The sequence below is a fragment of the Leptidea sinapis genome, chromosome 6 (genome assembly GCF_905404315.1).
Source record: "Leptidea sinapis chromosome 6, ilLepSina1.1, whole genome shotgun sequence".
Lineage (NCBI taxonomy): Eukaryota > Metazoa > Arthropoda > Insecta > Lepidoptera > Pieridae > Leptidea > Leptidea sinapis.
In genome coordinates, this window is record NC_066270.1 from 2,539,868 (window position 1) to 2,561,677 (window position 21,810).

Here is a 21,810-nt window from a genome sequence, read left to right on the forward strand (position 1 = left end):
TTACTATCCCATTTGATGAGTAGGTTTTACTCTCCATATTTTTCGAATACCGGGCGCCTTATTTGAAAATGGATTCTTAAGGAGTAAACTCCAAAAATCAAATAGCAATAAAAACAAAACTATTTTTAATTTGAACATAAATTTATCTTAAACATTTTTAAAAAGAAAATTAATAACCGAATGTTCTAAGATGTTCCTCGATGCGTGCTTGCATTAGTTCATCACAAGGCTTCTGCGGAAACCTTGGCGGTCCAACCTTCACTCCTGTTATAACTTCCATCGCAACTTTCATAGATGGTACAAAGTCACCTAAAAAAACAGTATGTATTTATTATAAAAAGTATAGATCATTTACACATCGACATAGACTGTGTATACGTCGAAAAAAATTGAGGTTAACAGTTAACCTCTATTTTAATAGATAGATAGAATGCACGCAAACTAACACAAAGTGACATACTAATCGCCGGTTTAAGACGTAGCTTGTCACGCACACTAAAGTAATATCATCGGTTGTCTAGTTAGTGAGAGGCTCTATCTAGACGTATAATATCTCTAAAATAAAAAGCCTGATTTTACCAATAATACATATAAGAACAATAATAACATAGTCTTTTGTTGGACTATGTAAATGTTTTAACAACAAGATCCCAGAAAATGTACAAAACAAATTTATTAAGAAACTAGCTGACCCGGCAAACGTTGTTTTGCCATATAAAGTATAATTCACGCGATAGTTTTATAAGTAATAAAATATTGCCTTTATTATAGCCTGTACATCATTTTGTGTGTCATCCCTGTGTCTTCCCCAGGGCATAATAGGAATTGGGAAGTCCCTGAACCAAGGGTGTCGTAAGGGAATAAAAGCATTTACCAGTGGGAGGCTGTTTTGCACGGGATTCGGGCTAGATTATGGGAGCTTTTTGATGGCGTGAAGCAATAATGTGTAAGCATTATTGTGTTTCGGTCTGAAGGGCGCCATAGCTAGTGAAATTACAAATACTGAACATCTTCTGTCTCAAGGTGACGAGCACTATAGTTGTGCCATTCAGAGTTTTTGGGTTTTTCAAGAATCCTGAGCGGCACTGCATTGTAATGGGCAGAGCGTATCAATTACCATCAGCTGAACGTCCTGCTCGTCTCGTTAGACACCTCGGACAGTCTCCTTTGTAGAGGACGTTTTAGTGCTGAATAGTCAACTGCCAATATTCTTCTCAACATAACCAAATAATCGGAACAGTGAATTCAATCAGTGAAATTTCTGCGCTCCCAGTAGGTTTCAACTCACCATTAGACATGATGCCATCAACCAGTAAATTCAACTTCTCTTGCAGAGTTCTAGCCTTTGTGACATCACCAATCTTAGTAGACACAACGATGTCTTTGCTCAGAGTTGGAAACATATTGTTTACTGTTGCGATACTTGAGTCGTGCCCTAAAAGTGCTGATGGTCCGAGCAACTGAAAATAACGTTAAATTATTACATATATACATTAAACAAAGGGAAATACGTTTGATAGCCAGTGTGCACATATTGTGATATATATAGATTTACAGTAATTCCTTGCAAAAGTTATGCTTCAAATTGTTTATATTATAATAACTAGCTGACCCGACAGACATTGTACTGTTCTTATTAAAAAAAACTCTTGCGGGTGAAATTTCTTAAAATCCGTTCTTAGTTGACCTCTACTCGGCGAAAGGAATCACCATCATCATCAGCCGAAGACGTCCACTACTGGACAAAGGCCTACCCCAAAGAATTCCACGACGATCGGTCCTGCACTGCCCTCATCCAAGGTATTCCGGCGATCTTGACCAGATCGTCGGTCTACTTCCGGTACGTGGTCGCCATTCGAGGACTTTACTGCCCAACCGGCCTTCTGCGAAATGCCACTTCTTTCGCAATCGTTCATTTTGCGAAAGGAATATTCCTACCAAATTTTAAGTCTCTACGACTTAAGGTTCCAGAGATATCATGATGAGTCAATATATCGGTGGAAATCTCTTATATATATATAGATATAGTTATTCTAACTATTATTGCAAATTAAACCTTACTGTCTCAATAAGGTTCAATTCACAAAGCTATCTAAAAAGCAACCAGCAAAGTGTTTAGTCTAATGAGGCGTGTTACATATAACATGTCTCATTGAGTTTGCGCTCTTGATTACGACTTCATAGAAAAACAACCTCATAAAAATATGAGCTTGATATTGCTTCAGCTTTACTCAATGTGTTAATTATGCGGTAACTCAACTCTTCTTTTCAAATATGCATGTATAATAATTGAAATTATGGCTGGTAGATAAATGCTACCTACACATGAAAAGAATTCTATAGCCTGACAACCTTATAGTTTGTATGAAATTATTAATTAATATAATATATTTATAGTACAAAGATGTAACTTTAGTATACTTACATTTTAATGTTCGTATGCCGATTTATTTCAGAAATTATACGATAGTAAATATTTACAAAACATTCCAAAAACATAATATTATTATTATTTACAGAAAATTAGAACCTCGTGTCGTGTGCGTGTTTGAAGGAAAGAGGAAATTTAGTTTAGTATGAAACGTGCATTTAATATAAGTTTGAAATAGTAGTAATTACAGTATGGCGATTGGCGAAAAATTATATTCCGGCTAAGTTTGAAAGCGAACAGTCACTTGAAAAGTGGTGGATTTCGGCTGTCTCCGCTTTTTACAAGATTATAACCGTCATCTGTCAATCTATCAATGACTGAACGTTTCATTCATACAATCGAGTGAATATCTTTTTCTTAGAGAGTTTCGCTAAGATGGTTTGAAGGAATATTGAAAATAAAATAAAAATTATTCTTACATGATTTGCAATAAATACTTTTCGTCCATCTGTCAGGTGACTACCGACTTGTACAGCTACTTGCAAATCAGCTTTCATGCCCATAAAGTTTGGTATCCTCTTTGCAGCGGTTGTGAAAAATTCTGCTGCATTCACTATAAGAAACAAGTCAATGTTAATATTTAGATAATTTATACGTCTAGAAAGAGTCACTTGCTGTTAGACAACTGATAAAAACACGCCAAGAATATTAGTTTAGTGTGCGTAAATTGCTCAAAATAGAGGTTAGTTCTAAACTAAATTTGTTTCGAAGTTTTGACAGCTGTCATAGTCTTTAAAGACGTATTAATGATCTAAGTGTTTATGCATAAATAATTATTACTCATCATATCTTTGCTGTGTGAGTAGGTGGCTGGTAGGTGGTTAATGGTCGACCAGTGGGAAGCTCCTTTGCACAGGATGCCGGCTAAATTATGGGTACCACAACTATTTTTGCCGAGAAGCATTAATGTGTAAGCATTACTGTGTTTCGGTCTGAAGGGCGCCGTAGCTAGTGAAATTACTGGGCAAATGAGACTTACCATCTTATGTCTCAAGGTGACGAGAGCAGTTGTAGTGCCATTCAGAATTTTTGGGGGTTTTTCAAGAATCCTGAGCGGTGCAGCATTGTATCAATTACCATCAGCTGAACGTCCTGCTCGGGTTGTCCCTTATTGTCATAAAAAAAAATTTTTTCCTGACACGGCAAACGTTCTTTTGCCATATAAATTATTTTTAGTGTTCCACCGTTTTAGCCCAATTCCCTATGCTCACAATTACCTGGGCTGAGAATCGTTTATTGAAATCATGGCAACTTCAGCTTGTGGTTGGGTTGTATTGTGGTGGTACTGTTCAAGATAACCCATGGTTATCGTGAGCAGTAAATATGAAACTTCAATTTTGTATTAAAATATAAAAAAAAAACAGGTGACTGTAAATAATTAACAATAATATAACTACTTACACCCGACAACTCTAACGTTGCGGCTGACTGAGAGCTGGCAACATTTTTTTTTAATTCCTTACATAATTTTCTTTAATTTGACGTAAAGATATGACATCTTTGATCTTAATGAAGAAAGTCAGATTTTATCATTCAGATTTAATTTGATTTAAGCGCGTTTATCTTCCGCTTCCCTAAAGAAGATTCACCTGACTCTTACCGTTGACACCCGTCCTCATTGGAAAGTGGTAATACAGCAAGGGTAAGCTTGGTGCAGCCCTGCTTACCACGTCCAGGTAAGATACCACATGCTCCGTTGTTTTGGGCTTGAAGTAGAGTTCTGGCAATGTCATTATCGCGTCTGCCTTGGCATTCTCTGCATGTTCCGCCTGAAAGTGAGACAACTTATATTCTCTGAACAACAACAATCCTATAAAATACTAGCTGATCCGACAGAAGTTGTTTTGTACATAATAACTAAAATTTATTAAGTTATTATAATGAAATTATTTCACAACAGAACTGTCAAACCCATACAAAACAAATATTGGAAATAAAAATAATTATGGGTCCCAAATCGAAATAAAACCTATCCTTTCTCTCAAGTTGGACTAAACTGCACTCCATGAATTAATCCCCATTAAAATCCATTCATTGGCTTAGGAGTTCACTGGAAACAAACATCAGGACACTGGGTTTATATAAAAGTATATTAAGATAAACTAGTCGGTACCTACACAGATGAACAGTGAGTAAAACCGTTTAAATGAATGAAGTTAATAATATCTCACGAACGTTTTAATAATTTAATTCCATAATGATACGATGGCTGGTCCATGCGTCAACCCGTGAACGTGTGCTGCTAGTGGTGCCAGGTCGAACAGTTAATGTTAATAATATATCAAATAATTCATTGTATTTTTTGGATGCGATTAATAATTGGACGTAATTCCAGAAAAACGTTCCAAACCACAATCATGTCGTAATTGAGCTAAGAACACAAAACTGGTCACGTAATTCATATTAACGGATTGACAAAAAATGGCAGCCCTACTGTCACTCTTTAGATGACATTATGACTTATAGTAGGGGAGCCCAAGCGGGGATTTCGGGATTTACTAAAGCGCGGCAGATTAATATAAAGGCTGATAACTTGTACTCGGTTAAGTACCTCCACCAAACATGAGGCCCATATATAAGGCCGCCCGTGAAGGATACAGGATCAGATTAGTAAAAAAAAATTACCATCAGAAATTCTCGAGCGCGTCAGATTAAGGTACCCTACCTTTACGTTACTACTGACAATTTGAGAGTGACGTAAAGAACGGGTGGGCAGCAAAGTTGTAAAAAAAACTTCATCTCGACATTCTCGAGCGTAGCTAAATTTTTTTTTATTTTGAAGGAAATAATTTAAGAATAATGAAAAATATATAATCTGGCGATTTCCGCAAGCCGAAATAACAAAAATTCGTCGATAAAGTTAATATTATTTATGAGAATTAAAGTTTATAAAAATTTAATATGAGTGATATTAATTTAAAATGTGTATTTTGTGGTGAAAGTACCTTACAAAAAGCAATTAAATTTACAGTAGAAACATTAAAAAAATGTGTAAATATTTTGGAATATCGTCGGAGCAAGCCGGTTATCCGAAAGTCTCGAGGAACATATAACATAACCTCGAATTGTCAATGGAATCATCATTAAATGATTTATATCACGCATAGTGTTATAAATTTTTTTTTGGAAAGTGTATTTTTGGATTAACTTTCAAACGGCTTTATCGATCAACTTCAAAAACTAATCTGCCTTTGAGCTTGAAAAATCACGTCGATCGCTACCAAGCTGGTCAAAATCGGTTGATTCGTTCGAGAGATATCTTGAACGAAAGAAACCCGATAAAGTGTTTTTTCTCTAACTCCGAAATTTTTGGTTCGATCAATTAAAACTAGCAAATTACTTATGAGGATGATAAAACTGCGTCGAATGCCGCCGCGTGAAAATTGCTTGATCCAGTCAAAAGTTATTGCGGTTTGAAAATTCCAAAAAAATTGTTCTATGAAACTTCTATCAGCTTTTCGAGCTCAAATGCATAAAAATATTATTTCTTTTAACTCAGAGAGCTCAAAATATCACATAAATTTTATTTTGAGCTCAAAAATGTCATAAGTACAATTTTAAGCGTCCAGGAATGGAATTAGCGGGAAGTTGCAGGGATGGCCTTTAGGGTGAATCGTTTTTCTAATTTTTTTTTGTCAGGTCAGGCGAATCCCTCTAGATAATCGTCAGATTATGAGACACTACGTTTAGAACATAAAGATGAACCATAATATATATCTTAATCTGACGCGCTTGAGTATTTCCAAATGGCGAATTTTTTTTTTGCACATTATGAAAATGGCCGCGAGTTTACGCCCCATCGAAATCATCAGATTAGTGAATGATAGCTTTTTTTGGTGCACTTAACACTCCCTTATAAAATCTGACGCGCTCGATTAAATTTTTTTTTTCATTTTCAACCCTTACATACAACCACCCGCATCATGCAAACGATCAGATTAACATACGTACATTATTAAAAATACGCAGGGCATTGATGCTATCAATATCTGACGCGCTCGAGGATGTCCATGCAACAGTTTTTTTTACATATTTAAAAATCTATAGCCGCTTCCCCCACCGATGAAAAGGTATATATCTTATAACATTTTTTTCTTCCTATCATCTAAGCTTTGCAACCCAATAGGTCTCTACGACGCTCGAGTAAATCCCCATTTAGCATCGTGGGCTCCCCTACCATTAGTAGCCCAACCTACATGTATGGAATACCCTAATATTTATTAAACCTTAAGTGTGTGTTACCTTGTTAGTGGCTTGGAACGTTTTTCCACGTCCGAACGTCCGATTATGACAGTTATCACGACCATCATGATCACGAAGCATCCTTACACAAACAATAAATTCAAGCTCTAAAGGTTGATGCATCCATTTATACATTTTATGAAATATTTAATATTTAAAACACTTTTAACTTTTAACACGATTCAAATATTGGATGCAGCACCTTACAAACTAATTTGTTATTTATGTAATATACTATTGATTAAAAAGAGTGGCCGTTGAGTTTCTTGTATGTTCTTCTCATGAGCTCTACTTTTTTGAACATAATATGGTAGGTTCAGTTATTTAAAAGAAATATTTGCAAAGACGTTTCAAAAGCGCTTAGTCTAAGACTAATTGAATAAAGTTTACTTGACTAAGACTTAGACTATGGGACGAAAGAGAGAAGTACAGTAGGTACGTATAAGTAAGTAGTAATATTTTCATCCCCAATTCCCCAGTGAACTATTATTATTTTACTGGGGAATTGGGGATGAAAATATTACTAGTACTGGGGAAAAGTCGCACTTTAATCTGTTGGTCTATTGTGCCACTATGTGTGACAGATGCCCTAATGATTGCCAAATTCTTGTTGTGAGGAGATTCGGGCAAAATTTTCTTGAAGCTATCCATTGCATGATCAGAGTTCTTAATAGTATCTAAATCACATCGTCAAGGGAGGCGCAGAATTATCTATTGCTCAATAAGGGTAGATCCTCTACCTGGAGTGCGAGGGCTTTGAGGCTCTCACTGGGGCAATGGCCTCACACTCCAGTACGATGTGCTTAGGAACTTAGGATTAACCGAGGCTAATTTTTGCTAGGCAAGGCGAGTGAAATAAAAGAGATTCCTTTAGCTGGCGTAGGCTGTCGTTTTTAGAACATCTACAGGCCTGAGACGAACGACATAGAAAGAAAAATATGGAACGAAAGAGTAGGAGTACATGTGGCAAGGTGATTGAACAAGCTGGAGAAGCTGGCTTTTGGCCAAAAATGAAATGCAATCATAATACACCCTTTCCCCTCTTTCCCCTTAGTGCTCTATTCGTGTGCTTCGAACTATACTACATTAATAAGAATAAACAAACAATGTAAAGAAACCTGTACATTTATTATTTCAAAAATCAGCAAGTAAAAACTATCAGCAGTACTACACAGCCACAATATCTCTGGGACTCGCTGGAACAAGAAGTCAACATTATATCATAACATCCTAGTGATGCTTGTTTTGAACACCGTAACACAGCGATAATGTAACCGGTAATAAGTACAAATTGAATTGAAACCAATGTTCACTATAATTACCATCCGAAGCACGTCGGGTAGGGAGGCGCCTCCGACTTGAGCAATAACCTTCATCCTGAGAGGCTTGGCAGCTTCCAACCAAGCATCCAGCACTTCATTTCTCTCTTGTACATTTAATGAGGCGAATTCCCCCGTAGTTCCACCTACTGAAATATTATTGTTTAAAGGCATACTACAGTAAAAATATATTTAAACGAAAGAGGTGTAGCTTGACCACATGAGTAAAACCGAGTTACAAATGTGACTTAACTATAGACTCAGAATTATAAATTATCTATGCATACTTACCAATGGATGGCTCCTTTGCACAGGAAGCTAGATTACGGCACAACGGCGCCTATTTCTGCCGTGAAGCAGTCATGTGTAAACATTACTGTGTGTCGGTCAGAAGGGCGGCGTTGCTAGTGAAATACTGGGCAAATGAGACTTAACATCTTATGTCTCAAGGTAACGAGCGAAATTGTTGATTTTAGATTAAGGATTGGTCTCCGCTGCGCTCCAACTATATACCGTACTATCTACCAAAGAACAATAGCTTTTTTATTACGGCAACTATTAGATGTATCTTGCAAACTTTATAAGATACGCTTCGTGTTATTTTACATTGAAAATATTCAATTACAAAATACTTACTGATGATTTGTGATCGATTTTAGAAAGATTTACTACGCAACCCGGCATTTAAGTTTCAATTATTAAAAACCACTTCTTTATCTCAGCCTATAATCATAAGTTGTAACATTCCCAATAGTATGCTAAATTTCCACAGCTTAAGCACTTTTAGATGCCACAATTACAGTACTAGATTTAGGTGCTTTATGCAATATAAAATAACTGTCTTATATCATAATGACTTAGCGGAAATTCAAAACATCGCTAATATACGCGCATTATCTCTTCGATTAAGTTGACGTGACTTATAATAGCGAGGACCCTTCTGTAAACCCAATTTTAAGCACTCAAACGCAAAAAAAACATGGCTGACATCGGTCAGCTGTTTGTTAAATAATGTGTTCAATAGCTTCCCGCTCAAAGTTGTTGGATTTCCGTCATAGATTGACAACCGACAGACTTCAAATCTTTGATTTTTGCAGTTTTAATTATTTTGACATCGACTTTTGACAACTGACAAACCATTGACATTGAAAAGATGTCTGTTTCCATTGACAGTTCCTCATTAAATTAGTTAAAATCATGCTTTTTTGGACGAAATGGCAACATTGCGTACTATAGAGACGTATTAGTTATGGGAGATTTATCTTACGAATATGAACGAGGAATGTTATCGAACGTTCGATAGGCTTAAAATACGAAATATTATATTTTAACTAATACAGCTGTATACCTTCGAAAAGCGTTTTATTATGATTAAAGCAGTAAGTCTTTACCTAGAACCGTAGTAATCCTGTTAATTGTGAGGTACTGCGCGTATTTTTGTATAACATCCAGATTCACTGCTCCCGTATCCGTTATAGGAGTAAACACTGGGGCTACTAATCCTTGTATTTCAAAAATAGCCTGTAACAAAAAATATATATTTATTTGTAATCTGTCTGTTACAGTAATTATTTACACAAGTAGCGGACCCGACATACATTATCCTATACACACGTGTTAAATTTGAAAAATCGGTCCAGACGATAGGAGGCGATCTCTAACGTACGTAGGAGAATTATATGTCGCCTATAAGAATCTAAGCCAATCACAAATTCACCGGAACACTCCAAAAAAATCAACAAAATCGGTCAAGCCATTTAGGAGGTAGTTCAATTGTGAATCTAAACCATACTCGAATCCACCTGAACACACACAAAAAATTTCATTCAAATCGATCCAGCCGTTTAGCTAGTACTTATACCCAAATAAGAGACGAGACGAGTAGGACGTTCAGCTGATAGTAATTGAAACGCCCTGCCCTTTACAATGCAGTGCCGCTCAGGATTATTGAAAAACCCAAAAATTCCGAGCGGCACTACAACTGTGCTTCAGTTCGAACACAGTAACGCTTACACATTACTGCTTCACGGCAGGAATAGGCGCCGTTGCGGTACCCATTATCTTGGCATCCTGTGCAAAGGAGCCTCCCACTGGTAATAAATGTATATTTTCATAACGCCCTGTATCGAAAATATATGAAAAGATATGAAGATATGAAAATGTACGTTATAGCTGTCGTGTGTGGTCTTCTGTTGATTTCTATGGAAAGATATAGTAAGATGTATTGTGCTATAATCTTAAGGCGCGGACTGACTAGGATTGTAAACGCTACAACCAACCCTATATTATTTGTGTTGGTCATGTGGCTAAGGTAAGCAAATGGGAATTTATTTTACTGGTTTTCTTTTGTTTATTCAAAATTTACATAATAAATTGAAAAAAAGTTCGGTTTAAGTTTTAGAAAAGTACAAATTCTATTCAATTCTTTAAAAAAAGAATATTGTTATCGCTTAAAATTCGGAGAATTTTGACTCCAAAGTTTATTTTTGGGAAGCAAATTCCAAATTTTTTATTAGATATTTCAAATTATATATAAATATTCTATTCTGTTAAAAATTTTCATCAAATCCTTCTTTGTGCACTGTATTTTTTGCGTCGGAATATTTTCATTGCGTTATGTTGTAATCGACTCCCTAAGAAACCAATTTTTGTTGATATTGAGGTATGACCGCGCCTTAATATATATAAATTACGTGAGACGTTGTTTGTCCGCGATGGACTCACCAATGAACGAATTTTAAGGGGATTACTTCATGGAGTGCAGTTTGGTCCAACTTGAGAGATAGGATAGTTTTTATGTCGATCTGGGAGCCATAATTATTTTTATTTTCAATAATTGTTTTGTATGGACATATTTTCTAGGAGAGAATTTAGTGACGCACGGTTTGACAGTTCCGCTGTGAAACAATTTCATTATAACAGGGAGTATTTATTACGGAATAATTCTTGATGTTTTGAAATATTACTGGCAAATTCCTATAAAACAGTATTTTTTTATATTATCTACAGAACAACGTCTGTCGGGGCAGCTAGTATACAATATTTTTCAAAATACGTAAGTAATGTTTTTTTATGTTAATTATGTTTTCTTGTGCCTGATTGCATTAGACTTATGAGAAATTATTTTGATTTAAGACTAATTATAACTGACTTATTTGTGGAAGGCATTGAATATTTGACGTCATAGTATTGGTGTTGCATCACGTTGCATAAGTAATAATATATTGTAATAAAAATCGTAATCGTAAAGCTATGAAGCTGCAAATCTTGGTTTTAAAGAGTCGCAATGAGTTTCTCGCCACTTCTTCTCTCGTAAATGGTGGAAATAACGATATTTGTGCACGAGGCCAAAATAATTACCTTTCAAGTTCCACTATGAGGCCCAATATTTTATCAGAAATCTCCAATCTTATTATTATATATTATACACAATTTTATCCTTTGCCCCGTAATGTAACATAAAACAGTAAATATTTGTTACTTTAAAAATGGAAAATGTTGCGAAAAACAATTAAATATTAACTAAAATCTGAGCATTTTATTTAATTGAACGCGTATGAAAACCTCATCGAAATAAAATCGTAATTTAAATTGAGAAATTCAATAATGATACAAAAGATAGTCTTCATATGTTACTATAATTTTTTTACAAAGTTAAACAGCTTTACAAATAAAATTGTAATAAAGTTATACGTTAAACAAGAATATGCAAAATGTTGACTATATCGCTGACAACACTGTCAATACAATGATAATTATTGCATCCCGTGCCACAAAAAAAATTAAAAAAAAATTATAATAATTCTGAAGTTTTTCGAATGTCAAGCAGCCTTGCAAATAAACGCGGGAAACGTTATACGTCAGAATAAATCAATCCTAGGCAAAATGTCTATTTGTAAACATTTTGCATATTTTGGTTTATTCTCAGTTAAAACTTTATACTAAGTTTGTTTGTAAGGCCAATAGTGTTAAAAACAATGTATTAGTATCTTATTGTACACTAGCTGACCCGACAGACGTTGTTCTGTATATAATAAATAAAATAATGTTTTTATATGAACTTGTCAATAGTATAATATATCATTACATCAAAAATAATTCGTAAAATATGCACCCTGCTGTCGTAATGAAATTGTTTCACAGTAGAACTGTCAAATCGTGCGTCAATAAATTCGCTCATAGAAATTATGTATGGACACATCAAAGGAAAAACAAATTTGTTGTTTTTATTTAATTTAGCAGCTATTTCCTATTTATTCCTTAAACCTTCTCTGGACTTCCACAAATAATTCAAGACCTAAATTAGCCAAATCGGTCCAGCCGTTCGCGAGTATTAGCGAGACTTTGTAAATTTGTAAAAGATTGTAAATGTTACTTTAATTGTAAAACATATTTTTGATGAAAAAAAAAAGCCCGCTGAGTTTGTTGCGCCCATTCTTCTCAGGCCTGAGGCATTCACTTTGGAATGGGTGGTAGTTTTTTTTGACTTTCAATAAGTGATTTCACATCCTATTTTGAATAAAAATATTTGAATTTGAACTAACGAACAGCAATTCATTTTTATATATATAGATTACAATATAACAATTAAAATATATGAGAAATATATTGAAAAACAAACCATGTTTGAGTCACGCACAGAACTACAAGTTACAACAAAAATAACGCACTCTAATACACAGTGCAACAATGTTAGTAACACTTAAATACGAGTTACAAAGTTCATTACATTACAATAACTATGTCCGTTCAGTCAATCAAATACATATTAAGTTATAATTGATTCCGGATATAAAACCACAAACATTTTACAATCACGTCATTAGTATTGAAATTAAATGTATATTAAGTATTTCACAAAAATATTTTTTTTTTGTGAAATAATAGTTGGCACTGTTTTAGAATGTTTTTGAAGCGAAGCTTTTCAGGCTCTTTCCAGACTACGCTATAATATTAATTAATTATTATTACTTTTATTTTTTCCAAACATTACAATAATAAATAATAGTATTACAAGTTAAAAATATGTTTCTAAATTATATTATTAAATTTTTACATACAATACAGGGAGCATAGACAGCTAAACTAGTATGAGCTGTGTTTCAGCTGTCAGTGACTTCTCCGTACCAGACATAATTACCTACATAGTCAAATCAAATTATCAAAATAAGATAAAATAAAATATTATAGCATATAGTTCATAGCACAAGAATATCGCGCACCCTCAGATCATTTACGGCCGTTTTCAATAACCTATATATCATTAGTTTAACTTACTAGAGGTAGACAAATCTATCATTTAACGCTTACTTACATTTCAATAACCTGTCGACATAAAGCATGACTATATTGGACATAATAACTACGGATAGATAAGATCTTGTCACTAAACGGTGACAGCAATGTATCCGTAACTAGAGATACGTTATTGAAAACGGCCGTTATACGTGTAGATACTAGATAGACTATGACAGCTGTGAACACGTCGAAAAATATTGAATTTAGAACCAACCTTAATTTTGAGCAATTCACGCACACTAACACAAAGTGTCAACAAATCGCGAGTGTAAGACGTAGCATATCATGCACACCAAAACTAATATTTCTGACCTGTTTTTTCAGTTGTCTAACAGCAAGAGACTCTCCCCCTTATTCATAATGGTCCACTAACTTTAAACAGCCGCTTAGGAGTGTTTTTTCTCATTCTGACTTAGTTAAATAGAAGAAGACACAGTGAGAATTAGCAATGCTTTAAGGTAGAAGACTATTATGAATAAGGGGGTCTGTCTATACATATAAATTATCTAAGCGCACACCATATATTATTATGGACACGTTCACTCTTCACTGTACGATATATTATTGGCTTACTATAAGCAATAACATTGAGCGTGTGCACAGTTCATGCTGTGCTATATCGCGAGCCCCTTCCTACTTCTTACATCTTCCTACTACTTCTACAAAAAGTTTGAAATCACCACGTTATTCTCTGAACTTTATATGATTTGATATCCATCCTCTGGCATTTTTTTTCTTTCGTAGCATTAATGACAAGAAAGTGTCAAATTCCAAAGTGAAAATCAAGTCAAAATATTTTATTGACATAAAATCAAAAGACTGCTCGTCAACGTCAATCACAAAAACTACAATTCAGATACATACATATTAATTACATAAAAGTTTAAACATATTTTCAAAACAATGCAAACCAGTGAAAACAACACAAGGCTGAACCATATAATCCATAAAAGCAACTATAATACTATTTAATTCCATATTGTAATATCGTTTATCTACACCAATGCTTTTAATCCTCTATTAAAGATTCTGAAACAGTTAGCTTATTGCCAACATTAAAACACCCAATGTTCTAATAACCATTACATCATCCAAACGAGTGTAGTAATGTTGTACTGAATTTCATAACAACACTCCTATGTTTTTTTTTCGATCCCTTCATGCGCAAAGAGTTTCAACAGACAGCCTCATTCTTATTGCTCGGTGCGTGGTATCTGTATGAATTTCAAAAAAAGAACATTTTCGTTTATGCGCGTTCCACACTACCAGAACGTCGCGCACCGTAAAAAAAAATAGGTTATTCGAATCCCCGCCATTTTTCTTCGATATTTTTATTGTTTTGTTTACAAAAAATGAGCGATTCATTTTAAACGCTGAATATTCGAGTGAATTTTAATTATTGCACTATACAAACTGTAAATTACTACTAAACTAAATAATTGATACATTAATACTTAGTTAATTTGTATATAATCAGTAATGAATGATATTAGGCTACTACTAGGACTGGTGTTTCAATGTTAGCAGTAAGCTAACTGTTCCAGAATCTTTTAGAAACGAATCCAATACCGTACAGTTACAGCGGCCGTATTTCTCGATGTCGCGAAGGCTTTCGACAAGGTATGGCATAACGGCTTAATCTTTAAGCTGTATGAACTGGGTATGCCAGACAGGCTCGTGCGCATCATACGAGCCTACCTTACTGATCGAAGCTTCCGCTATCGAGTAGAAGGCACGTTATCCACGCCCCGACCCATCAGGTCGGGAGTGCCTCAGGGCTCAGTTCTGTCCCCGACCCTCTTCTCACTCTTCACGAGTGACCTTCCGAAGCCTCAGAAAGTGCAAATTGCACAATATGCGGACGACACGGCTCTTTATTATGGCGCCACTCGGGGGCGCCTCTCGAATCATATAAGAGTGCTTCAGGCCGCCGTTAACGAACTAGGAGACTGGTTCAGAAAATGGCGGATTGAAGTCAATCCCTCAAAGAGTGCAGTGGTACTCTTTGGTAATACTAATAAAATAAAATCTTTGGCCCCTATACCTATTGTTAAATTATATGGGACCCCTATTCCGTGGGCCCAACATTATAAATATTTAGGTGTTACGTTTAACACTAACATGAACTTCGCAAAACATATCAGCACGGTTTGCAATAGAGCCCGGTTTGTCCTTAGCCGCCTGTATCCACTTGTGTGCAAGCGAAGCAAACTACCGCTCAGACACAAGGTGACATTGTACAAGACCATCGTACGTCCCATTATGTCGTACGCAAGCATCGTGTTTGCCCACGCGCCGCCGAGCCACTTGCGGCGTTTGCAAGTGGTTCAGAATAGATTCACGCGCACGGCTACCGGAGCGCCGTGGTCCGTTCGTAACGTAGATCTCCATCGCGATCTTGAGCTGCCGACCATCGCTCAACATTTCAAGGAGATATCGCGACGCTACTTTGATAAGGTGGCCGAGCACCCTAATATATTGGTGAGGGAGGCATGTGCTTACACTCCTCTAGACCACAGTCTGAACAAACAGAGGCGACCTCGACACGTACTAGTCGACCCGGACGACTATATTACAATCGCGAACGCGACACCAACACCATCACCAACACCGACACCAAACCAACCACACCGCCCTCGAAGACGTATAGGTACATCAAACCGCTGCCAGTAGTCACTTTGACGATTTCCAGCGACCACAACCTAATATAATACGCATTCACACACTTTGATAGAAGCCCGACGAGATAGTCCTCGTCCTGTAATCGTTTAACACCACTCACACTCACATCACAAATCACACACCTACAATAACACTACACACAAATAGTCACACACTTACATACACTCACACATACTTACATACATATATCACCGCACTCGCCGGCGAGTGCGAAGTTTCTTCCTAGAGTCCACTGGACTAACAGATATATTAGATCGTTAGTGATCTTCTCTCCATCCAGCCTAGTGAGCAGGCGGTCCGAGGTTCGAGTCTCCCTCCGAGACGCCCCGCGCCTAAAAAGAAAAAAATCTTTTAGAGGATTCATATTCTGGGTGTAGATAAAGTCTTGTATTCAACTCTTGATATCTCGGCTTCGCCTCGTGTGATAAATCCACATTCGTGTTTTAATACCCCTTATTACACAACAGTTGCATAAATAACTATTACGTAATCTTCAATAGTGTAATAAGCCTTCGACATATGTCTGCGTTTAATAAAAGATTTAAATTTATTGATAATTCAGATACACTTTTTGGTAATTTATTGTAAAATTTAATACTATCGCATGCAAAAGAATTGTTTATTTTACAGAGCCTAGTGGGGGCACTATAAACTGGTAGTTATTTCTAGTGTTCAAATTATGTTTGTCGCTTATTTTACTGTATAAATTTGTCCACATTGTCATCATCGCTCGATCAGCTATCAAGACTAACCAGTATTAAATCCATTGTGTCGATCGTGTGCACACTCTTCAAAGATGGCGGGCGACAAATTTAAATAAGCAGAAGGAAGTTGAAGTAACACGCACCTTAGCACCGGGAGTTCCTAGAGGACTAACGGGGGCCCCCAGCTGCAGACCATCGCGCCTCGGATCCTCAGATACTGCTATTTAGCCATAACTGATTGCAATTCTAATCTTAATATAATATATAAATTACGTGACACGTTGTTTGTCCGCGATGGACTCCTAAACTAATGAACGGATTTTATGGAGTGCAGTTTAGTCTAACTTGAGAGATAGGCTACTTTTTATTTCAATTTGGAACCCATAATTATTTTTATTTCCAATATTTGTTTTGTATGGACATATTTTCTATGAGGGAATTTAGTGACGCACGGTTTGACAGTTCTGCTGTGAAAGAGTTTCATTATAACAACAAGAAGCATACGTTACGAAATAATTCTTGATGTTTTGAAATATTATTGGCAAATTCCTATAAAACAGTATTTTTTTATTATATACAGAACAACGTCTGTCGGCTCAGCTAGTAATAATATATGTTTTCCTACGCACGCGCCTATACAATAATATTCTCTGTTTATTTAATTTTATTCAAATAATTCCACATTGTTACATGACTTAACAAATCTATTAGCTTAAATATATTGATCATGTTATTTTAAGTGATTTCAATAGCAAATAAGCTTATTTTTGGATTGGTTTTCACACATTGTTTGCCGCCAAAAGTAACTTATACAAAAATGTTATAACTTGCTTTTTTACTACAAAAACCATTTTTTGTTTCAGTACTCGAGGTCCTCAGTAATGTCAACGGTAAGTTAAGCTAAGAAGAAATATTAATTACTAGCTGACCCGGCAAACGTTGTTTTGCACTATAAAGTATAATTCACGCGATAGTTTTATAAGTAATAAAATATTGCCTATATTATAGCCTGTACATCATTTTGTTCTATTGTCAATAGTTTTTGCAGCGCATGCAAATATAGGTTTTCGATTTTACACCTTGTGTTACAAAATAGCAATTTTATTACGGATCCCTAGTTTTGAAAAAAAAAACATAGCCTATAGCTTTCCTCGATAAATGGACTACCCAACACTGAAAGAATCATTCAAAACGGACCAGTAGTACCAGAGATTAGCGCGTTCAAACAAACAAACAAACAAACAAACAAACACTGCAGCTTTATAATATTATTAGTATAGATAAAATCTCTTGGAACTACAATGAAACAAAAATTTCGAATATGACAGCTTCTAAGTAAGAATCGTGTACTGTCATCAGTAGGTCCGTTGCTGGATCTGTCTCAAACACTCACACATACATTTGGTGGCACCATCATTTTGTTTTATACTGAATAAATAAAAACATACCTAACTATGTATTGTACTTATAACTGTTGTCAATTGTGAGCAAAATTCTTACTCTCTTGAGTCGATTTTGTTTGATTTCAACCTTTCTCAATAGATGTTAAAAATTCCAAATCATATTAGTATTCATATATTTGTAAAATTACTGATTGAAAATGAAAACTACCATAATTTGATAATATATTACTTAATTTATGGTTTAATCAATAAAATACAAAATGTGAATTATTCATTAAAATTTATTTTATCTCCTTCAAAGTATGCTTCTCCGGAAACGACACACTTACTCTAACGATCTTTCTACATCTGCATTATAAATTTTTGTGGGATTTTTCTCTTGTGAAAAGGCGTATTATCGTGGTGCAAAATCCATGAAATTTCAATTCAAAAATCTGGCATTATTAATCTAATTTGCTCTCGTAACGCCCAAATAATACACGTTATTTACCATTTCACCTTTCAGCGAGAATTCTGAGTCCACAAATCCGCGATCGTTAATAAAGCAGTCAACATGACTTTGACTTTTGATCGATTTTAAGGTGTTTTTTTGGTTCAGATAGAAAGTCCCACTCTGAAGCTTGTTGACTAGTTTGCATGTCATGTTTGTCATGATCTCGTCATCAGTAACAACGCGTTTCATGAATGTTGGGACGGAATTAACTCGATCAACAATAAGGTTGCGCATGTGGCAGTTGGACTAAGTAGGGAAAACTTACGCATTCTAATAAGGACACTGCAGATTACCTCTCAATCCAAGGCCTCCAGAGATTGCGGAGCGTGTAGATTCTGTAATAGTGCAGATGAAACACCGTTACATATCCTCTCGGATTGTGATCCTTTAATGCGTAAATATAGCATCTCTTTGGGAAGTCCAATTCTTCAACCACTTGAGATACGTAAAAAGAGATCTCTTTTATCTTTTCTGTTGTTGTGAAACTTCTGATATTCAACACAAACTTATTTAGGTACTCGAACAAGCGAAACAAGTATAAGATTGTTCCTTGTGTTAAACAATGATTACATTACATTATCAAGAATATATTGAAATCCAGCATTTAATATGATTATTTCTTAAACAGTGTCTTTTAATAGGTTATTGGCGATAAACCCTATAATATTTCAGATAGAACCTCATATATAGCTCCTGCGTGAATATAACATAACTCTAGTGTAAATGAGGCCTAATGGAGATATCAAAATGCATTTAAGCAATCAAGCGAATAACTATAATTAGCTCTATCTGCTGTTTTAATAAATAACATAATGAGTATAATTACTTTATAACATTCTTTCCATATATTGATGAGTTGGTACCTAAAACATATGCGTTAAAAGCTACTAACACTGCGGACTGGTTTACTACTTTAGACAGCATGTGCAATGCAAATGAAAATCTATTTAGCTTCATGCACAAATTTTCAATATGGGTTTTCCAATTTAGGCAATCATCAATATGTAGGCCTAAAAATTTTGTTTGTGTTATTTCAGATATTTTTTTACTTAGATATTTTTTTTTTTTAAACCATTTATTTCTGATACAACATTACAAAACGATGCATACATATTATTCTGCCAAACTGCGTCGGCAGTAATTCTCGTGTTTCGCAAATTATCAAATCAATATTATGTTTTTGTGTGTGACAATTTAAAAGTCCCTAGCAGTATTTCTTAAGTCTATTTATTATGGACATTGTGCTAAGTAGAACTTTCGCAATAAGTTTTTCACCTGATTTTTTGTTTTACAATTCGACAATTGTGACGCTATATGGGTAGTTAATTCATTTATTAATGTAGGTATTACCCATTGCATGCTACGCATACCGTAATAATTACATATTTTAGGTACCACTAGCTTGTTTTTGTTAGATAGCCGAGTTGAGTAGGTATGCACTCTCTGTACTACAAATTTATTTATATCTCGATATTGTTCGATTAACGTTAATAATTTTACCTTTTTATCAATTGGAATAATACTACATATTTTAAACAAGCGTTCATAGTTCCCGTTAAGTTTGTTTTTTATATTTCTGTTCACTAAGAGCTTTAATGTTCTTATTTGCAAAGTTTTGATTTTATTTTTATTCGTAGTAAAAGTTAGTCCATAACTACTCAATCCGTAACTAATTGTTGCCTCGACCAAAGAGTGATACAGGGTGTGCAAAATATTTTTACCCACCGATGACTTTAAGTGATAAATTTTACCAAATACTGTGCGGAGTTTCGAACATACTGAGTTAACATGTGCATTCCATGAGAAATTTTTATCAACAATGAGCCCTAGATATTTATACGACGTTACCTGTTCCAACTGACTACATTGACATATTTGTGAGGAACTATGCAAGCAAGAGTAACTATGTCCTATTATTTTAATTTTAATATCTTTATATTGACTATATGGTGAGAATATAGGCATACATTTTGTCTTTTCCATATTAATAATAATTCCATTGTCATGTGCCCATTTATTAATATTATTAAAATCTTGTTGCAATATGATTTGAATAAGATTTGGGTCTCTACTACTATACAATAAACATGTGTCATCAGCATACATATATGCTTTACAATTTTTTATAACTTTGCTCATACTGTTCACATGAATACTATATCCTATCGGACCAAATATGGAGCCAGTTGGAACACCATTTAATACTGTACCTGGATCACTCTCTGCTCCAAGGACATTTACTTTAAGTAGCCTGTTTTTAAAATAGTTTTGGAACCAGATTTTAATAGGCCCTCGTATACCGCATTCATCCATAGACTGCAATAAGGCGTCGTGCTCCAGCGTGTCAAAAGCCTTTTTAAAATCTATAAAAATAGCTACCACCAATTGTTTTTCGTTTAAATAAGTATTAACATCATTAGTAAAAGAAGTAAGCGCTGTTGTTGTACTTCAATTTGGTCTGAAACCATGTTGTATGTTCGATATAATATTATTATTTTCCAGAAATGCTACTAATTGGCCGACAATGACTTTTTCTGTAATTTTATTTATTGTGTTTAGGATTGCAATGGGTCTGTAATTTGTATAGTCTGTATGTAGTCCTTGTTTGTGAATTGGTCTAATTAATGACAGTTTTAACTCTTCTGGGTACATTCCTTTCTTAATGCTTAGATTGATAAAATGCGCTATAACCTGAGATATGTCTTTTTTTATTAATTTAATATCCCGAACCCTTATACCATCCGAGCCTGGCGCCTTATTGCAATCTAATTGATCAATAATTTTCTCTACTACAAACGCAGTCACTTTTTGGTATCTAAAACTAATGTTGGATTCCTTAATATATGTTTGCCTGTCTAAAAACTTGTGCTGACATTTATGTTTTATTTTATCTATTTCATTTGTGAAAGTCTCACAGAATTTATTACATATAGTTTTGGGTGTTTCATTTTTACCCATATATTTTTCTATTACACTATCTACAGATAAATTGTTCTTACCTAGCCAGCTGCTTATTTCTTTCCATATTTTACGCATATCACCCTTACAGCATTCAATTGATTTTTTTCTTTGATTATTTTTAGCGACATTTATGGCTTTCTGTAATTTATTTCTATATTTATTATACTTAAGTCTAAGTAGATTGTTATCTGGTTTAGCTTTCCATTGGCTAAAAAGTAAATCTCTGTATTCCATCATATTTTTCAGCTCCTTGGTAACCCATTCCTTAGTTTCACGT

General features: G+C 34.9%; 2 protein-coding genes across 2 annotated transcripts in view; both read right to left on the bottom strand.

The window, feature by feature from the left end:
• The window catches only part of LOC126964869 (serine/threonine-protein phosphatase 5), a 415,601-nt gene that overhangs the window by 292,541 nt on the left and 101,250 nt on the right, over window positions 1–21,810 (bottom strand). The gene's annotated exons all lie outside the window — the stretch shown is intronic.
• Window positions 109–16,952, bottom strand: LOC126964874 (N-acetylneuraminate lyase-like). Its single transcript, XM_050808193.1, has 8 exons — window positions 16,820–16,952; window positions 16,152–16,304; window positions 9,384–9,513; window positions 7,996–8,141; window positions 4,032–4,200; window positions 2,851–2,984; window positions 1,289–1,460; window positions 109–309 (listed from the first exon to the last, which is right to left on the bottom strand). Exons 2-8 carry the CDS (start codon window positions 16,155–16,157, stop codon window positions 170–172), a joined length of 897 nt encoding a protein of 298 aa, XP_050664150.1. The 5' UTR covers window positions 16,158–16,304; window positions 16,820–16,952; the 3' UTR covers window positions 109–169.